Source organism: Coffea arabica, chromosome 11c (genome assembly GCF_036785885.1).
Source record: "Coffea arabica cultivar ET-39 chromosome 11c, Coffea Arabica ET-39 HiFi, whole genome shotgun sequence".
Lineage (NCBI taxonomy): Eukaryota > Viridiplantae > Streptophyta > Magnoliopsida > Gentianales > Rubiaceae > Coffea > Coffea arabica.
The window spans coordinates 40,739,409-40,761,793 of record NC_092330.1 but is presented as its reverse complement, the minus strand read 5'-3'; the positions used below and the strand labels follow the sequence as shown (position 1 = coordinate 40,761,793).

Below are 22,385 nucleotides of genomic sequence, written 5' to 3'. Positions count from 1 at the left end.
CTAGGAAAGCATCATCGTGTTTCTTTTGCTCCTAGAGTCAATAAACGGGTTTCTGAACCATTTTTGTTAGTTCATTCTGATGTTTGGGGTCCTAGTCGAGTCACTTCAAAGTTAGGTTTTAAATATTTTGTAGTTTTTGTTGATGATTTTTCCAGAGTTACATGGCTTTATTTAATGAAAGATCGTTCAGAATTATATTCCATTTTTTGTGCATTTGTTACAGAAATAAAGAATCAATTTGGTGTGCCTGTACGTATACTTCGCAGTGATAATGCGAAAGAATATTTTTTCACTCCTTTTAATACCTTTATGACTAAGTCTGGTATTATTCATCAGTCCTCTTGTCCTCACACTCCACAACAGAATGGAGTTGCTGAAAGAAAAATTGGACATTTAATCGAAATTGCTCGAACATTGTTGTTGCACACGAATGTGCCCAAACAATTTTGGAGTGATGCAGTTCTAACTGCATGTTATTTAATTAATCGCATGCCATCTAATATTTTTGGAGGTCAATTACCTCACTCCATTTTTTTTCCTCATGAACCTGTGTTTAAATTGCCTCCTCGTATTTTTGGATGTGTGTGCTTTGTTCATCAGCTTACTCCCGGGGTGGATAAATTAGATTCTCGTGCTATTAAGTGTATTTTCTTAGGATACGCACGAGCGCAAAAAGGGTATAGATGTTACAGTCCAATTTTAAATCGATTTTTTACTTGTGCTGATGTTACTTTCTTTGAATCCACTCCATATTTTATCAAACAAAGTATGTCTTGTGAGTTAGACCATTGTCACTCTTTTTCCTCTCCTGTTTTACCAGTCCCTTCCCCTTTATTACCTGAGTTATCTAGTCCACCAGATTCCATAGCTCGATTATCTCGTCCTCATCTTCAAGTTTACTCTCGTCGTTCTATGGTTGAGAAAGTTCCTGATATGCCACGCACTTCACCAATTAACTCTCACTCTTCAAATCCAGGTATAACGCCCTCCTCTGAGTTAGATCTTCCTATTGCTTTACGCAAAGGTAAGAGACATTGTACTTCCCATCCTATTTCTAATTTTGTTTCTTATTCTCATCTCTCTATGTCATATTCTTCTTTTGTTGCTTCCCTTGATTCTATTTCCATTCCTAAGTCTATTACCTATGCTCTTAATCATCCTGGTTGGAGATTAGCCATGCAAGAAGAGATGTCTGCTTTGGAACAAAATGGTACTTGGAATCTTGTCCCTCGTCCTTCAGGTAAGCTTGTTGTTGGTTGTAAATGGGTGTACACTATAAAAGTGCAGTCTAATGGTTCTATTGATAGATTGAAGGCTCGTCTGGTAGTTAGAGAATTTACTCAGGTGTATGGAGTGGACTACTTAGAAACATTTTCTCCTGTTGCAAAGATTACCTCTGTTCGTCTTCTTATCTCTTTGGCAGCCACTTATAATTGGCCATTGCATCAGTTGGATGTGAAAAATGCATTTCTGCATGGAGATTTGGAAGAAGAGATATATATGGAACAACCTCCTGGATTTGTTGTTCAGGGGGAGAATCCGCGGTTGATTTGTCGTTTGAAAAAATCCTTATATGGATTGAAACAGTCTCCGAGAGCTTGATTTGGCCGGTTTAGTAGTGTTGTCATGGAGTTCGGTCTGACAAGATGTGGAGTAGATCATTCAGTATTTTATCGGCATTCTAATGCTGGTAAAATTTTATTAGTTGTTTATGTGGATGACATTGTGATTACAGGTGATGATGTTGTGGGGATCCAGAACCTTAAATCCAATCTGCAGGCAAACTTTCAGACAAAGGATTTAGGTCATCTACAGTATTTTCTGGGTATTGAGGTAGTTCGGTCTAAATATGGGGTTTATTTATGTCAAAGGAAATAAGTACTCGATATGTTGAGTGAAGTTGGGATGTTAGGTTGCCGACCTGTGGATACTCCTATGGATCCCAATGTGAAATTAGCAGGAGATCAAGGTGCATTACTTGATGATCCTAAGCAATATCGAAAACTTGTGGGTAAATTAAATTATCTCACTGTAACGAGACCTGACATTTCGTTTCCAGTGAGTGTTGTGAGTCAATTTCTTGATACCCCTCGTACTAGTCATTGGGATGCTGTTATACGGATTCTCAGGTATCTTATGAGTGCTCCTGGAAAAGGGTTGCTGTATCAAAATCATGGACACGCTGATATTGAAGGATATAGTGATGCAGATTGGGCTGGTTCTGCCTCAGATCGAAGATCGACTACAGGATATTGTGTGTTCGTTGGTGGTAATTTAGTGTCGTGGAAGAGTAAGAAGCAAACAGTTGTATCCAGATCAAGTGCAGGATCTGAATACCGCGCTATGGCTCACACTGTGTGAGAGTTGGTTTGGTTGAAGAGCATGTTACTTGAACTTGGGTTTGAGCATAAACAACCTATGAATTTAGTGTGTGATAATCAGGCGGCTGTTCATATTGCGTCTAATCCAGTGTTTCATGAAAGGACAAAACATATTGAAGTTGATTGTCATTTCATTCGAGAGAAATTGCTTGACGGGGTCATCAAGACATCTCATGTACTGTCTGTAGATCAATTGGCTGATGTATTTACCAAGAGCTTAGGGGACTCTAGGGTGAAATACCTTTGTAACAAGTTGGGTGCTTATGATATATATGCTCCAATTTGAGGGGGAGTGTTAAGAGAATATAAGTATTATTGTAGATAATAAATTAGTAAGGGTATTTTTGTAAATAGTTTGTTAGGGTTGTACTCCTATAAATACTAGTTGGTCACTCATAATATGGTGATTAGATGTTTTCCTTCCAAGATACCTGTTGACACAAACAACTAATTTTTCATCTTATTGGTTTGAGTTTGGAATCCACATACTAAAGAATGGTACAATTTAAAGAATCAGCATATGTCCTTTGCCAAAGTTAGCATTAAATCCTAAAAAGAACATCTCAGACTAATTCTGATTTTAGTCCATTAAGTCCCATTCAGTCCATTTGTGTAACATATACTATTTTAATTGAATTGCTGCCTAAATTATGCAGAATACAGAAGAAAAGTTCCAAAAGAAGCTGTTGAATGAAAGAATAGCAAGGTTATCGGGGGGAATTGCTATTCTTCAGGTGAGCTGAATTCATTGATTTTAGCACATGAGCATTATTGAGAAACTGAGTTATAAGATTATATGCGCTTATGCTTGTCAATGAAATGATAGGTGGGAGCACAAACACAAGTTGAGATGAAGGATAAACAACTGAGAATGGAAGATGCTTTAAATGCAACCAAGGTAGAGTGCTGCTCCTGTAAAATCTTGAATAGCTGATTGACTAGTCATGAGTGCTAAACTTTCGTAAACTTCAGGCAGCCATTGAGGAAGGTGTAGTGGTTGGTGGGGGCTGCTGCCTTCTGAGGCTCTCTTTGAAGGTGGAAGATATCAAGAATCACTTAGATAATGAAGAACAAAGGGTTTGCCTCTTTTTTCTTAGAAAGTTATACAATATAGATTGTCTATAGGATTGAAACCTCGATGAGCAGTACATGCGGTGCCAAAATTTGGTTTATTAAGTAAATTCTTCTTCTCATGTTCATTTCTAGTGGTTCTGATATCCGTCTGCAACTTTACATGCAGATAGGAGCTGACATTCTCAGAAAGGCATTGGCCTATCCAGCAAGACAGATAGCAAAGAATTCTGGTCTAAATGGAAATGCTGTAATAGAGAAGGTATTTGGCATGAAGTGCAGTTAACTTCTTTTTGCAGAAAATTTAGTTAAATCTAAAGCATCCATTCATCTACATATATATTAATCACAAGGATAACAGCTGAGGTCTGAGGTGAAAAGCATACCATATGTAGGTTCTGTCAGTAGACAATGCAGCGTATGGTTATAATGCTGCCAGAGACAAATATGAGGATTTGGTGGCTGCTAGGATTTTGGATCCTTCAAAGGTAAACTCAAAAATGGACAAGTTTATTTAGCTTTTCAATTGATTTCTGATAGACAATTCTGGGATAATTCACCAAGAACATCCTGTTGTGAAGGTTGTTAGATGTTGCCTCGAACATGCAGCATCTGTGGCCAATACTTTCCTGACATCTGATGCTGTTGTAATTGATATTAAGGAGCCAGTGCCCAATAACTTAATGAGAAAACCATTGCCAACCTCAGGTAATTACTGATTTTTACCTTTATATTCATAATCCATGAAAAATAGTTTCTAAGCAGATGGAAACCCCCATATCATGAAAAATTTGCAGTTTCAGCATCTTTAGTAGTCCAGGTATACACATTCCCTTTCATCATGCAGGTATTGGACCAATCGGTGCTAGCTCATTGGTGTGAATTTCCAAGGCAAGTTGGAGTTTAATGCTCAAGCATTTAGTTGAATGAAAGAGATGGAAGAAAATTTGACAACATTGAAGATGCTAATTTTTTTCAATCCATCTTGGAAAGCTATTGGAAGTTCTCCTTGTCCAACATTCATTTGTTTTCCTACAAATGAGGAGAGCATATTTGATCAGCTAGTTTGACTTGGGAGTTGGGAGAATAGTACAGTCAATTTGTTGAACTGGATGTAAAGCCAGATGTCTGAGGTAAATTTGACAAAGAATGCATTTGGTACTTTGTAGAGTGAACTTTACAGAAGCGAAGGACAGTACATAGTTAACCGTAGGCAAACACAGAACAGAAGTGGTTGAAAACGGTAGTGATATATCTCTGTCATCTTATTGAAGTCCAAGGTGTACATTACCAATATCCTGCTCTTGCGTACTCTAGAGTTCCAGCATTCTCTACACAGGGCCTGAAATTGAGTTCTTCAAAACCTATCCAATGCTCAGATCTCCCTTGAGAGGATTATCCATGGGTTTGCATTTCTCAAGACAGGCTCAGGGAAGAACATTCGCCTTGTCAAGTTGCAAATTGTGACATTGTGATACAGTATTATGGAGATGTCGAAAGCTTGTGAAATGAGAAATAATATAGCTATCAAAAATCTAATGAAGACCCGCAATGCAACACTGCATCACCAGAGCCGGCAAAACCTTAATGATGAAGAACCCATTCTTGTCTTTGTTCATGCGTAATCTTGGAATCACTGAATCAGCGGTTCTTTTTCAAATTCATTTGTGAAAACCTGTGTCATCAGATTACCTAAATCTTGCTAAAATCAGTTTCTACAATAAACTTCTTTAAATCTTTGATCTTCATTTTAACTATCTACAACTCTCGGAGAGTCTCGCAGGATAACAAATTTTGCACATCAGATGAGATGCTAGTCCCAAGGAGAGTATTAGAGGATCACATAATGCTGCCCCAGGAACTGTGACAACAATAAGATTCTGCCATCCTTCAGAGGATATGTCTGATGTTTTGTTTTTTGATAATTATCTAGTAGTGGCTAAATAATTTTTAGACAAATGTTGCAGAATTCCAATACGATGAATGCTTTATGGAATTTCCTACCTCACATATTCAACCACGCTAGTATATTGCAATTATTAAACGAACAATTAAAAAAAAAAAAGGCAGAAAGATAAAAACCATTGGAAACATCAATACAACAATTTCATGACATCTATTATTCCTTTTCATCATAGTAATTTGAAATTGAGAATATAAAGTTAATTAGAAGGAAAGGATTATCTATTAACAAAATCCCTGTGCCATCCTGAACTGCTTGTCTTTTAACTTCTACTTAATTGGTCCTCTATCATATACGCCACGAAAAACATTGGACCGAAGAAAAGCAACACGTAAAACATGATCCATTCTAGAAATCCGGTCCACAGATAGTTTAGAATAAATGATGATATTTGATTGGACCGTTGGAACGGTCGAGTTGGGGAGCTGGTGGCAATACTGAGCTGATTATGATTCGACATTCCCGAGGCGCTTTGTGCCGCTGTTTCAGCACGTCACAATCTTTGTCTGCCTCTGCCGCTTACTGTGTAATTCTGTATATCAGCAGGAAGATCAGAATGATTCCTCATATGGGTTGGATTTAGATTCCCAATTGGATGCATAAAAAGTAGAGAGAAGTGAAAGGACGAAAGAGGGGGAGAAGATAGGCAGAGCAAAGATGTGGGTGAGTTTTCAGTCATTGTTGGACTTGACGGTAGCAGGGATTTCTTTGATGCTTGGTTTGGGCTTTTTTGCTTTCATTGCTTCAATCCTTTGCTCTGCCGCTTTCTTCCAAAATGCCAAGGAGCCTTCTTGATTCGTCCTTTCATATTGGTTATGAACTGTAATGTAAGTATGCTTCTCTCTTGTTTATATGCACAAATATGCTAAGACTTTACACATAATCACGTGGAGTCTTTTTGGGTTCTTGAAGTCAGAGTCGTTGATAAGTTTTTTTTATGCAATTTAACTGGAAATTTGATTGTGTTATCTCTTTTGTTACCCGGTTGCTGCTTGATTTCGTTGTTTGAATGATATTGCGAAGCAAGTTGGGTATTTTTTTGTCTTTTGCTTGTCAATTTGTGCGAAATTCTGTATTTATGTCAGAATGAAGGAATCCAATTTTGCATCTGGAAAATTTAAGTAGGCCTTCTCCTTGCAAGCGCTTAATTCTTTCCTTGTTCTGTGATCTCTATTTAGAATGATAGAATCAAGTATAGATTATAGTTGGATTGGTCGTGTCTTTTGTTCTCGAGTTAAAAGATTCTAATTGTTCAAGATATGGTGCCAATTTCCTTTCAGATGATGGGACCTGCGTGTAGTCTGTGAATCTAGAGTCAAAATTTTAGGATAAGATGTACACTTGCTAGTCTGAAGTTGTCCAATCCGAGATGCTTCGATGAGCATAGAGGGCTTATGAGAGATCGTGGAATTCTGATGTCAACGATCTAATTTTCCATTAACTCCAGTTGAATGAGGCAGTGTGTATTACTTTGCATCAGCAAGGATGCTCTCTTTATGGTAGCAATACAGTTTGTCTGATGCTTATCCAATGCCACATCTCATTTATCTACTTCGGTCTATCTTTGGACTTTCCATGATGATATTGCATGAGTGTGTGTTGGGATAGTGTATTTTGGGGGTTGAGGAGATGAGAAGTCTTGATATTACTTTCATACCCTAAAAATACATGAGGTTATTAGCTGATTTAATAACCTTTCAGGATTGACAAATATTGCCCCTAATCATTCATTTTTAGATGGGCATTTTCTTTCCTCATCTCTATCTAAGTCGAGGAAGCAGGAACTGTAACTGCTAACCTTGAGCAATGTATGGAGAGTGGCATACGTTGTTGAAACCACCTAAGCTCACCAGTAATCTTTGGAACCTGTGTACCATTTGGGCACCGGTTGAATTAAGGGTATTTCCCCTCTGACAATTCATTTCCCTTTCATTTAAGTTGATTGTTGTACAATTGCTCTTCTACGCAACTACTTGAGCTTTTAATGGAGATTATGGTCCTTGCTTCGACATGGAGTACAGTGGTCTTGCAGTTGTCTGACAGCCTCAAAAATTTGAAAAGAAAAAGATGGGAGTAGCGTGTCCTTTAATTCCTCGCTACACCACCTGTTTTGCTGTTGTTCTCACGGTGAAAAATCTAGCATATCAGACGGAGGATTGCCTTTCATAAATGATTATCCTCGCCTATATGAGTTCAAGGTTTTAGATAAGTGGGATGACTGAATGCAGGACATGATGACATTTGTGTTTTTGTAATGAAGATATGGCAACCACAAACCAAAAGCAAGAAAAGGAGATGCAGAAACTACCACTTCTATAGGTGATGCTTGTTAATTTGCAGTATCTGAACCTTTACTTGTCTTCCCTAGCTAAAATATTCACCTAACATTTTTAGGCCTTATAGTAACTACATCATGAAGATCTGAAAGAGTTTAGCGTTAACTTCTCAAGTGGTAAGGAGAAATCGTGAAAGACGAGCAATTTGGTGAGGTGCTTAATGTTAGGAGTTTATGAGATTTTGCTAGTTTATATGTTTAACTTCAAGTTTGTGTGATATGCAACACCACACTTTTAATTCTATTAACGTCAAATAACTTTATACGGTGATTGTCTCTCTGATCGCTTTAGATGATTTCGGTAGTTGGTTTGAAACTTGGTGTTTATGTGATATGCAGTGCTGATTTTCTTCCACTATTAAGCTCAAATACCTTTATGTGGTAATAGTCACTCTGATACGAGATTCTGTTCTTGCAGAATTGGAGGTTATGCTTCCCAGGGCAGTCCAGTTTATCTTCGATGACCAAGCTGAATTGGTACTTCAAGAAGTTGCGCTATGCAATGACATCCTAGAATAGTGCTTATAAATGAAGGATTCATAACCAACCCTATATAATTTGTTGTAATTTTTGTAACTGCATAGGGAGAGATTCCGCCTGGATTTTTCTGCTGCTGTAATTCATTACATGCGTTTGCGGCATAAGCAGACTCTGTACATCTCTTCTATGCATAACAAAGCGTTGGGGATAAGGCTCGCGAGCGGCTTGAATGCAAGCTCGAGTCGAGCTCGGTCAATATCGAGCTCGAGTCGAGTTCAAACTAATCAAGTCAAACTCGAGCTCAAAAATACTGATCTTGTTAGCTAGCGAGCGGCTCGCGAACTCGATTATATATTATTTTTATTTTTATTTTTATTTTAATACTAAAATTATATCTATATTTCTAATATTTTATTATTTGTTAAGAAAAACTATTATTTTATTTATTTTAAAAAAATATTTATTTTTAAAAATTTTTTAAACTTGAACTCGAGCTCAACTCAAATTAAAAATAAAATAATATATATATATTTTTTTTTTTTAAGTTCGAGTTTGAACTCGACTCGAATTTGAGTCGAACTTGACATTTTGATCTCGTTGAGTTCGAACTCGAATTTGAATTTCGTAAAATTAATTTGAAACTTGACTTTATTAGGCAAAAATTTGACTCGATTCGGCTCGTTTGTACCCTTAGTTGGAGAGCACAGAACACTTGATACATTGTAGTTTAGAGACTAGAGGTGGGGGGTCGTCTATTATTCTAGCTAGTTAAAGTAGTGCCTTTCTACATTTTAAATCGCCCTACCTTTTGTCATATTGATGGAATTAGAGGTGCAAACGAGTCAAGTCAAATCGAGTTTTGACCTAATCAAATCAAACCTTAACCTAGATTTATGAAGTTTGAACTCAAACTCCAGTTCGACGCGCTCAAAATATAAATCTCGAGCTCGACTCATCAAGATTAAAAAATAAAAAAATAATTATTTTATTTTTTAAAAAATAAATAAAATAATAATTTTATTTTTTAAAAAATAAATAATAAAATAATAATTTTTCTTAACAATAATAAAATATTAGGAATATATATGTAATTTACTATTAAAATTAATATATATATATATATATATATATAATCGAGGTCGAGCCAACTCGCAATTTAACGAACTTAGTATTTTTGAGCTTGACTTTAACTTGGTAAGCTCAAGCTTGACTCAACTTCGGACTCGAACAGCTCGCAATATGAGTTGATTCATTTGGAGCTCTAATTGGAACTCATTGGTGCTCTTTTCTACTATTTTTCGTCAACCTATTATATCATTTGTTTCAACATGGGAATAAGAGAAATCTAGAAATTCTAGAGCATGTTTGACCTTCTTTAAACGAGTTGAGTTACATCTTAGTCTTTTTTTTTCTTTTTTTTTTTTCAAGACACGGGGGGTATCCGGACCTTCGACCCGACTAATCCCTTTGCGGCCCGAGAGGGGAGGCCCTACCCCCTCGGACACGGTAGCCCCAGACAAGACTCGAAACCTGGTAAGCGCAGCCTGAAGAGGCGCTTGCTACCAGAAGAGCTAACCCAAGGAGGGTTGAGTTACATCTTAGTCTGTGATAAAGATAGTGCACTCAGATACGGGGGCAAGGACGGTTGACCCGTGGTTTTGTAACTCTAAATGAATTATTTGTACATTCTTACAATAAAAATGTGAACTGCTTGTATATTGCATTTCTGTTATAAAGTTTTACAAGTAATTCATGTAGAATTAGATTTCACTCAAAAAATGTTATACCATTGTCACTGATAATCGGCCAAGCTCTTGGTTCCAATGCACCGACCTATGGCTTTGATGCTCACTAGTCAAGAGTCAAAATGCAAAAAATAATTTATTTTTGTTATAAGTGGGAGGGCTTGAATTTAAAATCTTTTGCTTGCGAATTTCTTTCACCTTATTACCAAACCCAATCCTCCTTAGAAAAAAATGACACATTTGGAGATGGTACTATGAAACTTTTTCATGGTATACTTCACGGGTAATTATAATTGTCGGCCTCGTGCACTTGCGAGTGAATAGTATAATTGGATTGCTGTTTATTTGCTAAAATATATTTACTTACATCATCATTACAATTTCCAACACATCTTTTTATCTCACATACATCACATCACAAAAAGTGCTACAGTAAAAATATCTCTAATAATTCACAATCCAAACAAAAATATGCCTGTCAGGATAAAGAAATGAATTCCAGCAATTAAATCAGTATGTAACGATCAAGTTTTGTACAAATGCTCAGATAAACTAGCAGAATAAAAGAGTAAATAGAACGACGTCGTAGCTTTGTCTCATTTTAAATTCACGAGTAAACCTTAAATGTTGCAAATTACTCAAATAACTAAAAGATCTTCTAATAAAATTTTTCTGTCCTACATTGAGAATTTCCATGCTGTTTTTGCAGCTTTGTCTCGTTTCTGCACCTCATTGTTGGTGTTGTCTATTGCCTTGTCAGTTGGGCGATTGGTCTACCAAAACGTGCTGTGAGTTTCATTTCCTTGTCTTTCTGATTCATTTCCTTAAAATGCAGTGTTTGGATTGCAAGTTTTCAAAAAAAAAAAAAAAAAAATTCCTATGTTTTACGCGGACACATTTTTCAATCATCATTTTATCTCACATGTTGCAGTAATTTTTCTTTAAAAAATCAAAAAAAAAAAAAAATACAGTCCAGTTAACAAGGTTACTTTTCATTCTGCCAATTGACAGGGAACTCTTTGCGCTTCTCGCTCCAGCGGCATTCTGTCATGCTCTTGGACATGTTATGTCCAATGTATCATTTGCTGCGGTTGCTGTTTCTTTCACACATACCATCAAAGGCAATGACCCTATGAAAGTACCATCAAACCAAAGTCGGTGATGATGTTGTACGTATAGCATCATTATTTTCCTTGTGTTCTTTTCTTTTCCACAAAATTTTTTGGAAAAAAATCATTTTAAAGAAGGGGCTGTGCTTTCCTGAATTTGGATTTGCTCGAAAGAATAGGAAATCTTCATTATATTTAAATAAAGTCACTAACAACTGTTACATCACAACTCTGGCTAACAAAGCAACTGCAAGAATCTGAAAGCATCAATGAAACCATTATTCATTGAGTTTTTCAATTTCCAATCTCATGTGCGTCAATGGCATCAATGACAGAACTTTCATTCAACTGGACCGGCTTCATCGGTGCAATGATCTCAAATGTAGCCTTTACTTGCAGAAGCATCTATTCCAAGAAAGCAATGGTAACATACCTCAAAAGGCACCAATGCCCCTCATTGGTTTCTGTATGGTAACTTCTGCATTCATAGCTTACATGCTGCATGATCAGGAGCTACATCTTGATCATCCTATATGATTATCAAATCCATCATCCTATAAGAACTACTGAAATCTTCAAACTACAAGACTACCAGTCAATGATCGAGGATTCCATGAAACAGCACTCAGGTGCTCTTGTATGTGCCCATTTCTTCCAGTTGAAGCATCTTAAAATTTTATTAGGTTATGGTTATGTCTGCATTCGTCGATTACCTTGTCAACATGAAACTGACTCAATATCCTAGCTATACAGTGACTGCAAACTTCAAATTTCACAACACTTCTATGCACAAGTCAACCATAATGCAAACCAAAACCCTTTGTACATCAGCCCTTTGTCCCAGTTGTCTAATAAACCAACATTTGACTAGTTTCATTAATGAGTGAAAACTTTTTGAAGCTTCACATTGCCACTGGAGATTAGTGTGAACGGTTAGACTTAGAGAAGCAAATCCTAATTAGGCTCGTTAGCCATCCTAAAATCATTGTTTTCCTCCTCTTTTAACTTTCTAAGCATACCTTATTCAAACAAGATACAGATTTGTTCCGAGTAGTCCTGGATAAGCCAATTGATGGAAGCGTTTACTTCCTCATCTTGTTCCACCTTCTTACACAATTTCTGTGGTTAAACAGGCAGGAATGGACAGCACCAACGTCTACGCTTACATCTCAATTATAGCTCTCCTGTTCTGCCTCCCACCAGCTATTTTTGTAATTTTTTTTGTTCATCATTTTTGACTGAATGAATAGCCATTGCCAAGAAGTGTAGCTTAGGAGATGAAATTATTGAATTTCGTTCCATCCTTTCAGATTGAGGGACCTCAGCTAATGCAGTATGGATTCAGGGATGCAATTGCTAAAGTAGGTCTATATAAGTTATTGTCTGATTTGTTCTGGATTGGGATGAGTTACAAAGTTTCATAATTTTACCTTAAATCTATACTTTCGGCAAAAGCTGCTTCACCAGATTTTAGTTTACTGCTGCACCAGATATCACACAACAATAGAGACCATAATCTCCCCTCCAATTTAACCAGATTATCAGCTTTCACATAACCTTCCATTCCAAAAAAAAAAAGAGAAAAAAAAAACCTTCAAATTGACTGTATTCTCACAGACAACCAGAAGCAGCAAAATAAATGGTACATGCTTTATTGCTGTGATCTTACAACGGTTCTGGGATTGGTCTTGAAAGGAGCAATCTATTGGACGACGAAATTTTTTTAGTTTGCGTTTATACTTTCAGCAAAACTGCATTTTGTTTTTTAGTTTACCGCTGCAGCAAATAAAGCACCACAGCACTGAAAGGACAAATAGACACCACAGTTCCCTCGTATTTAATCAGATTTTGAGGTTAGGCTTTGCCTTAATTTCAAAGAAATAAAAATTCAAATTGAGGAATTTAACAGTGGAAACAAACTAAGATTTTGGTTAAGATTCATATTCAATACATGCAGAAAAATAAATTGTGCACATGCTTTTGTCACAGAGATCTTACATAAGTACACCTCGATTCTGGAAAACTGTCAAGCTGCCAATCAAGAAAATTCACAGAAAGTGATCGGTGAAATTAACTTTAGAAAGTGATCGGTGAAATTAATTTTCGGCTTCCGTCCTTCAATTCAGGTATCATCTAACGATCAGCCGCTAAAGAGGCACAGGCAGCATAAAGAAGCACAGCGGTAGCACAGGACAAGCAAATCACCGAACAGCGTCTGAAAACCCTAGCAACCTTGGGCCTGTCGTATGACAACAAGGCACTCAAGGAGGCTGTAAAACCAAACATAATAAATAGAACGAAGGCGTGAAAGCGAGATGCCTGGCCCTTGAACACTATGGTCGGAATACGGTTGCCGTCGGAGTCTTCGTCGTAGGGAAACAAGGTCAGCCCCGCCGCAGCAGCAGCTGAGATTATTAAATTGATAGAAGAGGTGAAATCACGGATGGACTGACCATGGCTCTTATCAACCCGCCCTAAATTTAGAGAGTGGGTTGTCTTACCCAGTCCCGCCATGAAAAGTAATAATTGGTAAAGCAGGAGGAAGGAAGGAAGGAAGGAAAGAGGAAGGAGCTCGTCGACAGGGAAAGGGTACGAAAATTTTGATTTTATTTTTGGACCTTTGACAAAGAGTAACGACTTTCGACACCTTACTTTCGGGCCCCACCGGGCTAAGTAATTGTGACGACCAAAGCACCTCCGCAGCAACTGATTGATAATCGATATTAGATCACTCCGTTGCTGTTCCCGGAAGTGGACTTATCAATCAAACAAAGCCCTCCGCCGAGATCTGACCTCCCTGAGTCCTCTCCGACGTGATTCCGATGGCGAGTTCCGACTTTCTCGAAAACATGTTCATCTTTGATAGATTTTATACCCAAATCACGCGGAACTGGAAGCTTGTAAGCCAGTCGCCGGGGAGTTTCGGCTTGTGCTGCGGCTATTTGGGGTTTCCAAATGGCGTACCCCAAGTATGATGCGATTATTTTCATCTAGCAAATAATCAATGCAGTCGTCCCCTATTGTTTTGAGAAATTGTATTTTTATATTAAAAATCTATGAATTCTTTAGTTCCTTCCCCAAACACCCCCCGCCCCTCCTTTCTCTCTTTCTCCCCCGGGAAATATTTTGTTCAATTCTTTTTTTTTTCCTTATCTTATGAAAAAAAAAAGATTTTGTTCAATTCTTTTGCTCCAGCGCTAGCCTTGAGATGTTATGATCCTTCTCTTCTTTTAAATTTAATATCTTTGATTGATTTTTATACTAATTTTTATTATAATGTGTTATAACAGGAGATTTTTATTATATTGTATTTTAGATGTAATATTTATACTTTTGAAACAATGCTTTATAGAGTAATAATAAAAATTAAAGCTTTTACTTATCAATTACTAACATTCATTAATTACAACAAAAAAAAAAAAACTACAGATTTTTGTATTTTAGGATTTTTATTTTATATTTTGCATCATGAAGCTGGACATGGCAGCCCTGAGCAAACTGCTGAATGAGGAAATAGCTGAGAAAGCCCAAAAGTTGGTGGAAGAAACTTGGCAAGAAGCTTGGCAGAAGGTGAGAGAAGGGATGCAACGGCGTCTCGAGGAGGCAAAGGAAGCTAGGAGAGAACGGCTGCTGGTGGAAATAGCTGTGCATATCAAAAGGTTGGAGGAGGAAATAGCTGAGCAGCAAAGGTTGAAGGAAGAAGCTAAGGGAAAACGAAGGCAGGCAAACGCTAAGAAACGATTGGAGGTAAAAGCTAAGCAAGAAGGAGCACTCGATGCATTTAAAGAGACGACGGTAAGTATCGATCCCATGAATCATCAAATATTGTAGAGCAGCTTGCTTGGATGTGTGTTTGGTTGTGAATTTGTCGAAAATTTTATTGTAATAAAACCACCACGGCCATCCGCCCCCTTGCGCAACTACCTTTACGCACCCTCCCCCCCCTTTCTCTCCACCATTGCCCTGATGGTTTTGCAAGGCCTTCTTTTTGAAGCAAAACGCTCCAAGCACTAGGGAAGAAGTGAATGACTCATTTGGCATACGCCCCAATCAATTTGTAATGGTGGCGCGTGACTGCCAGCTGCTCTCGCTGTGTTGCAGCTTCTAACGGTGAAAATTTTGGGGAAGAAGACTAAGTCTCCAAAATTACACTTTGATCCGCCACATTTTTGTTCAATCTTATTTTGGTACTAAAATTTGGGCTTACTTTTAAAACTTAGCTCACATGTTACCTCAAGTTCCGATTTAGCCCCAAAATTTATATTCTTTTTTAATTTTATCATTTTTATACAGTTGTATATACCATAAAAGCTTAAATATCTAAATTTCCTAGTAATATCATTATCCATTACATAATAGTTAATCATATTTTGATGTCTACAACTATTGTCTCATGATATTTGCCCATGTTTTTCAATGCCCTTATTATAATTATATTTATTTTCTATAATTTTCTAAATTTTGTTGTATTTATTTATATTTTTTTATTGTTATATATTATTAAATATTTTTAAAATCAAAATTCTTGAGTCTTGCTCGTACATCCTACACCTCGAGGCTTTCACTCTGTTTGGGTAAAGAGACCAAACACCTTACCCAATGCTTTCCCCATTCATGACACCGTCTGCTTACCCTTTATTTCCCCCCTTTCCTCTTGCCACCACTTTCCCCTTTTTGTGAACTGAAAATAGGCGGAATAGCCCACTTGATCATTCTTAATAGTTTATGAGTCAATTGACACAAAAAAATAATATAGTGAGCTAAATAAGATTGTAAAGAAGTCCCAAGAAAATTGATACGTTTAGTTTCATTTCAGGGATGAAATGCGTAGCAATGCTTGAAATAAAGATGCACGAGGTTTTCTTATTTATTTATTTTTGCATGATTAGGTCAAGAAATTCGGCGCTGGCCATGAAGGGATGCCGGAGAAGTATCATGGCAATCCAAGTGGAAAGTGTTGCAAGTATCGCAGGTCAGATGATTCAACTTCTGAGTAAGTCACTTTCTGTTGCTCTGGATTCATAATATTGTGGAATTTTTGTACACATCGAACTAATGATAGTCATACGCAAATTATTTAAAGAAAAATTTGAATACACTAAAACCCCCTCAACTTTATCTCAAATTTGAGTTTGTCCCATCAACTTTTCATATAGGCGCTTAACCCCATTTAGATTTGTTTAGACAAAACTGTGTATGCTAGCTCAATAGTATTGGGAACAAAACATATGGGGAGGGACTTGGACCTATGGCCGGTGGTGCTTGGGCCAGAGAGGGTCATCTGAGATAGGAGAATTTGGGGAGAGGGCGAGCTAACTTCTTTCCTACACCAATTTGTCAAGGATGATGTGGGAGTATTAAAGAGTTCTCCATAATGCTTGGCACATATTATGGGCATGCTAATTCATAGTGAAATATATGAATTTCTTAAAATTTGTAAATGCAATAAATTTGGAGAATTATTCTTGGAATGCAATAGAAGATTTATGTAAAAACAAAATTATAACAAGCTGAATTGTTTGGACAAACTAAGTTCTTTGGATGAGCTAGCTGTTTAGACGAGCTAAGTTGGTTTACAAATTATGTGTACATTATGCTAAGTGTGTGCACACAAAGCATGAGTGTCTACATGTATTATGGACAGGCTTCATCTATTCTGGTCTCCTTCTAAATGAGCAGCTTTTCGACTATCGTAGTCTCTTTCTGAACTTTGGAGTTTGGACTCATTCCAAGTCTTAGTTTCTGGACTTTTTTATTTTTGAGCAAAATTGTAATACCTTTCATTGACATTAGGAAAGAATGTTTGTATACAGAGGATTGACCTCAGATTTACACGTATATATTCCTCTATATATATATTTATATATATATGTATATATATAACAAAACTAAAGAGCAATCCCAATCTCAAGACGTACAACTGAGAGGAATACCTATTTGAGAGCAAGGTGCCAATTCTCCCGATTTCTTGGAACCTTTCCCGAACATAGAACTGCATTCTGCGCATATGATATATTAGCATTCAAGACACCTATTGCAGTTGCAAGAACCTGTTTGAAAACTGCAGCATTTCTCACCCTATGCACCTGGTACGCAAACACAGCAAAAACCAGTCTCTTAAGACAACCAACAAAACTATTGGAGTTCCAGTGAAAAGACAACCAAGTTAGCTTTTTCTTTGCACTTTCTGCCACACAGTAAAACGACATCACAGCCAAAGAATAAGTGCTCGTTCCTCTTCTTGGTGGTAATATGCACATCTATCATTTACTACAACAATGTCCCACTTCTTTACTCTATCCACTGTGGTCTGTGGACAATCTCCTCTTGCATAATAGCCAAGTGAAACGAGGGATGTGATTTTTGCCTCACACTAACCTATGCCATTGTACTCTCTATCCCTCGCTCCTCATAACCTGCATAGCAGACTTAACAGAGGATATGCTAGAGGCACTAGCAGTCCAAACAAGCTGATCCTCTGATGTAATCAGTGGTACAAAGGTTCCAGGAGAAGCAGCCATCAAAGACATTACTCCTTGTGTCATCCTTCGACCAAGATGCCATATCCAGGACACACCTGAGATACGCTTAACAACACAATCAGTACTAGTCATGCCAAAGCTAGTTGATAAATTCCCAGAAAAATGCTTATAGATAGGTCCAATAGGATGCCAATAGTCAAACCAGAAATTGGTATTGACTCCATTTCCAGGACACAAATGAGACACACTTAGCTTCTGGACTTGTTCCTTCAACTCCTACCAATTAAAATATTCAAACTGAAAAAACAAATAGAAAGTCCAGCTGATCATAAAATTTGTCTGTTCTGTACTCATACTTCAAATAGTCGAATCTTCATAGTAGTGTTGAATTCATCTCTTTGTAGGGAGCATGAAAGTGTTTGACTTCACTGAGACCAGGAAACTTGTTAAATTTAACATCTACTCTCTTCAATTAACTGAGAATTACACAATGCTCTCTACTTTAAAAATTCTCATTGTAGTGTTTGATAGTCAAAGTGAAACATTTTAAGATCTCAATACACATAAGTGTGTACCAAGATCCTTATTTAACACGGGAGAACTAAAATCTCTATTAGAAACAGGTATCTATTACGATCAACAGTTGAATGATTATTTACTTGCTTTCCCCCAATATCAAGTGTATATCGCAGATAGCTGTGCTTAGATGGTCGCATGTGTTTTTACTGTGTTATGTTGAAATTATGATTTTTGCCTTTCTTAATCGACTCATTTAGTTATGATTTACATTACATTTTTTTCACAGAATTAGAGTTTTATGTATTTTACAAGTAAACAATGCATTTATGCTGTTGTTTTTTCTTATTGTCAAACAGTAAATGAAATTATAGTTTTTTTTTTGGGTCACATCATCTGACTTGCTACCTTCTTCTTCCTCGATATAAAGGATTCTGGGGATTGCACTACCTAATAATTTTGGCTTGCATTTCAGTCAAGGAGAAATTTCAAAAGAAGCCGGAAGAGTTAAGATATCTGAGGATAGTGTTACCGAAATCCCCGGGATGCCAAATGAAGGGACAGAGCGCATCGAGGCACAGATAGCATCGCCTACTTCATTAGTTCCATGTCCCAATCGAAGAGAAACTTCAGATGAAGCTGGAAAAAGAATTGAGATACGTGAGGAATATGACACTCTGACAGTAATCTCGCCAAATGATTTGGCTCGTACAACCACCTCTTCATTTGCAAGTTCACATAATTCTTCTGATGTGCCAAATTGCAATCTTATCAAGGCAGAAGACAAAACTGTAGTCTTGCATTTCAGTCAACAACAATCTTCAATTGGGTCAGAGGTAAGAATTGATATACTTGATGCCAATAACAGTCAAGACTTGACCACAATGTCAGATGCTCCCTCTCAAGAAACCAGGTTTCCACATGATATAAACAATATTATCCCTGGAACCTCGACCTTGATGCCAGATGGTCCTTCTCAACAAACCAGGCTCGCGAATGACAACAATAATACCACTCATGGAGACCCGGTCATGATGCCAGATGGTGCCTCTCGAGAAATGGGCGAATTGGAGATGACTGCAAATGGGTCAGAGGAAGGAATTAATATGTCGGATGAAGATGACGGTTCATCATCATCCGGTGATGATGATGACGATGACAATTCAGCTTCATTCAGCGATGACGAAGTCCAGCCTAGGTTCCCTAATGGCGTAAACAATGCCATTCTTGGATTCACTGGTCAGGCTATGGCTAGCATTGTCGCAGCTCAGTCGCCTCATTCATTAAGTGTTCGTCTCTTTGCCTTCGCTACTGGTATTGGTTTCTTTGGCAGTTTGTTCGCAGCTCTCTTTCTGAAAAGGCATCCAAATATTGCTAAAACCCTCTTCAAAATCGGTGTGAGCGCTTCTGCATTTACTGTTATGATTGCCTTGGGTCAATATCTTCCAACGAAATGGTACCTAGACACAACAGTACCTGCAGTAGCTTGTTTGATCATTGCCGTGGTGGTGACATTGTCAAAATTAGACTAAATCCCTAAATTACTCCAAACCAGTTATTTTCGGGGAAGCTCAACCTTAGGCGCCTCATCTTGGTATGCACATAAACTCAACCATTGGCTTGTCTGATCTTGTCATTACGCTTTCCCACGTTGGATCTGTAAACGTTGGATCTGTCATTATTTGAAGATGCAACTAGTTTTTAACATGTTGTATTATCCTGAATTCATGAATTACTCCAAGCCAAAGGTATCCTCTAATCATTTAGGAATCACTTACCCAAAAACATTTAGGAATCATTTCGCCATTTTTCCCCCTTTTTTAATTAGGATCAATAGTAGTTAATCACTAGAGTTAACTTAGTTGTCAAGGGAGGGTTTTCAAAATTCTCCGTTATCAGATTTAGAGTTTGAATTTTGAGTCTTAACACATGGGAATGGGAAAGGGATGGGAATGAAAAAAATAGTTACAAAAAAAAATATTAATAGTAGTTCTCTATTTATCTTTGCTTTTTAGAGGATTCAAACTCATAAGCTGTCAATTACATGTAAAGTGACTGATCAACTTAGTCGGGTTTCATTGTCCATTTTGTTAGTTTAGAAAGAAATAGAATGAGAGAAGTTGTGTGGAAGTGATGCCAATTATATTGTTTATGCTTTGCTTCCCTTCCTGTATTAGTGTCTTTTTGTGTTAGGTAATTTATTGATTTTACAATTAAATGGCACTAATTTCAGTATAAGGAGATTGGAGCAAGTATTAAAAGCGAACGATAGGTGCAGTCAAATGAATAATCGGACTTATCCCACACAGCACACAAATCACGGGAAGTTATTGTTGGGAGTATTACATCGTGATTGTATACCACTTTCCTTTAGAATTTATTTGTTCGGTATAACGCGCAATAAGCCTCAGACAAATATCCTTTAGAATAACATAAAGTTTGTTTATCTTAAACTCTTGAACAAAATAAGATAAATCCTCTTGAATTCAGGAGTGCTTTTCAAAGAATTTAAAAGAAAAGTGTTTTTATGTAACAAATCACTCTCTACTTGACCTCTTTATAAAGGAAAGATTGTTTAAAAAATAAATGAATTAATAAATACTTATATGAATAGATTCAAGATATTATGTATAAATTTGTATACTTTAATTCACGCATCACATGATCCTATGATAAAAAACATGAATCTATCCTTACATTCAAGGATTTTCATATACATGAATAAATATGCATGTCTCATAATATATGTACATTTTAAAATTATTTGATTCGTAATATAATACATGTATATATATATTCTAGAATCACTAAGTATAAATTTTGAAAATTTTCTACAGTGATAGAAAATAGACTCACCATAAAAACGTATCATCAATAAACAAATGCATTGTAGTATTTGTGGAGTAGCAGTTTCCATTAGAAGTTAAAGAAAAAATGCGTTGTAGGGCAGCACTTTGCTTGTGCCTTCAAAAAAAAAAAAAAAAAAAAATCAGCGGCAAACTCCTATCTAGCCTACCTTTTCTTCTTTTGCGTCCTTCTGGAGTACACCATCCCACGGATCCCATCCGGATCCGCAACAAAACCCAGAGGCCTGTAAAACCCCAGAACCCGGGGCTCCGAATACAAAGCAATATTGGTAATCCCTTTCTCTAACAGCACATTCACCAACCTCTCCATCACAGCCTTCCCCAAACCAATCCCTTGGAAACTGGGGTCCACAACAACATCCCAAATTATAGCATTGAACACACCGTCCCCCGTCGCTCTAGCAAACGCCACGGGCCTCTCGGCTTTCTCGTACTCTATCCACAGCAGCGCATCCGAATTCTCCAACGCCACTCGTATCTTATCCGTGTCCCGCCTCGGAAATCCGACGGCTACGAACACCGAGTTGAGGTGGTCGAGGTCGAGCTTGTTGATCGTACGGTGAAGAGCGAACCCACGCGAGGCTAATGCCTCGTCGGAGATTGTCAAGTTAGTTAAAGCCGTTAGTGTCTGCTGCTGCTTTTGAGCTAGAACGACGGCGTTTCTTTGTGGAGTGGTTTTGAGGACTAAGGGTGTACTTAAAGGAACGGAAATGCTGTTGAAAATGAGCATTCTAGCTTAGGGTGGCTTCTTGGTTAGTTTAGGGTGTGTTTTTTGGGTGGAACGAAAATGATGTCCAGGATGATAAATACGCAGACTACTACAGCCTCTGCATTTTTTTTTTTTTTTGGGGATTGAAAAAGAAAAAAAAAAGAAGGGGGGGGGGGGGTTTATTTATGTTCTTTTTGCAGCGATGGAGGGACGTAAGTTACTAGGTATGATGGTGGTTGAAGCGTGATTGTATTTTGACGAAGTAACAAACACGCTTTTTATAAAGATGAAGGCGTGATCATGACTTTGTGGTTTCAGGCTTTCAGCATCCAGGCTGGCTGCAGTTTCAAACCTGCAGGCAAGAAGTTCTTCCAAGAACTCCATCAGATTAGAGCATTTGGAAAGGGAACGTGGGATTTAAGTTCTTAAAATGCAAATGAATTTCATGACATAAGATATCCGAGACTGTAATTTGAAAATAAAGGCCGGCTTTGATAATTAGGTAAATTATGTAGGGAGTTCTTAAGCTAATTAACTCATCAACTTTTGATCGTTTATCTACTTTTAACTCTGATATTGGTCTCTCAACAATTAAAAGTGTCAATTTTTTTATCATTCAATCTCTCTTTTTGGTGTTAGATTCGTCAAGTTTTGACCTTACCTGGACACATATTGAATGATTAGCATTTGACGCTTTTTTACAGTAGTAATTGAAATTGATAAGCCA

At 37.3% G+C, this 22,385-nt stretch overlaps 2 protein-coding genes and 1 long non-coding RNA gene across 4 annotated transcripts; 2 read left to right on the top strand and 1 right to left on the bottom strand.

Annotated features, from left to right (window-relative positions):
- Positions 1-5,516: 5,516 nt before the first annotated feature.
- On the top strand, positions 5,517-8,441 carry LOC113715715 (uncharacterized). The gene is made up of 2 exons (XR_003454061.2): positions 5,517-6,242; positions 8,169-8,441. It is a non-coding gene; the product is annotated as an uncharacterized lncRNA (long non-coding RNA).
- A 4,546-nt stretch (positions 8,442-12,987) lies between these two features.
- Positions 12,988-19,806, top strand: LOC140016735 (uncharacterized). Of its 2 annotated transcripts, none has more exons than XM_072070385.1 (4): positions 12,988-14,053; positions 14,559-14,879; positions 15,974-16,056; positions 18,558-19,806. In XM_072070385.1, the coding sequence occupies exons 1-4, from the start codon at positions 13,907-13,909 to the stop codon at positions 19,612-19,614; spliced, it is 1,608 nt and encodes a 535-aa protein (XP_071926486.1). In that variant the 5' UTR covers positions 12,988-13,906; the 3' UTR covers positions 19,615-19,806. The 2 variants fall into 2 exon arrangements, with proteins under 2 accessions (XP_071926486.1, XP_071926485.1); XM_072070384.1 differs by having other exon boundaries at positions 15,974-16,077.
- A 1,288-nt stretch (positions 19,807-21,094) lies between these two features.
- LOC113716538 (GCN5-related N-acetyltransferase 1, chloroplastic) lies at positions 21,095-21,679 on the bottom strand. The gene has a single exon (XM_027240919.2). The coding sequence runs from the start codon at positions 21,677-21,679 to the stop codon at positions 21,095-21,097; it is 585 nt and encodes a 194-aa protein (XP_027096720.2).
- Positions 21,680-22,385: the final 706 nt, after the last annotated feature.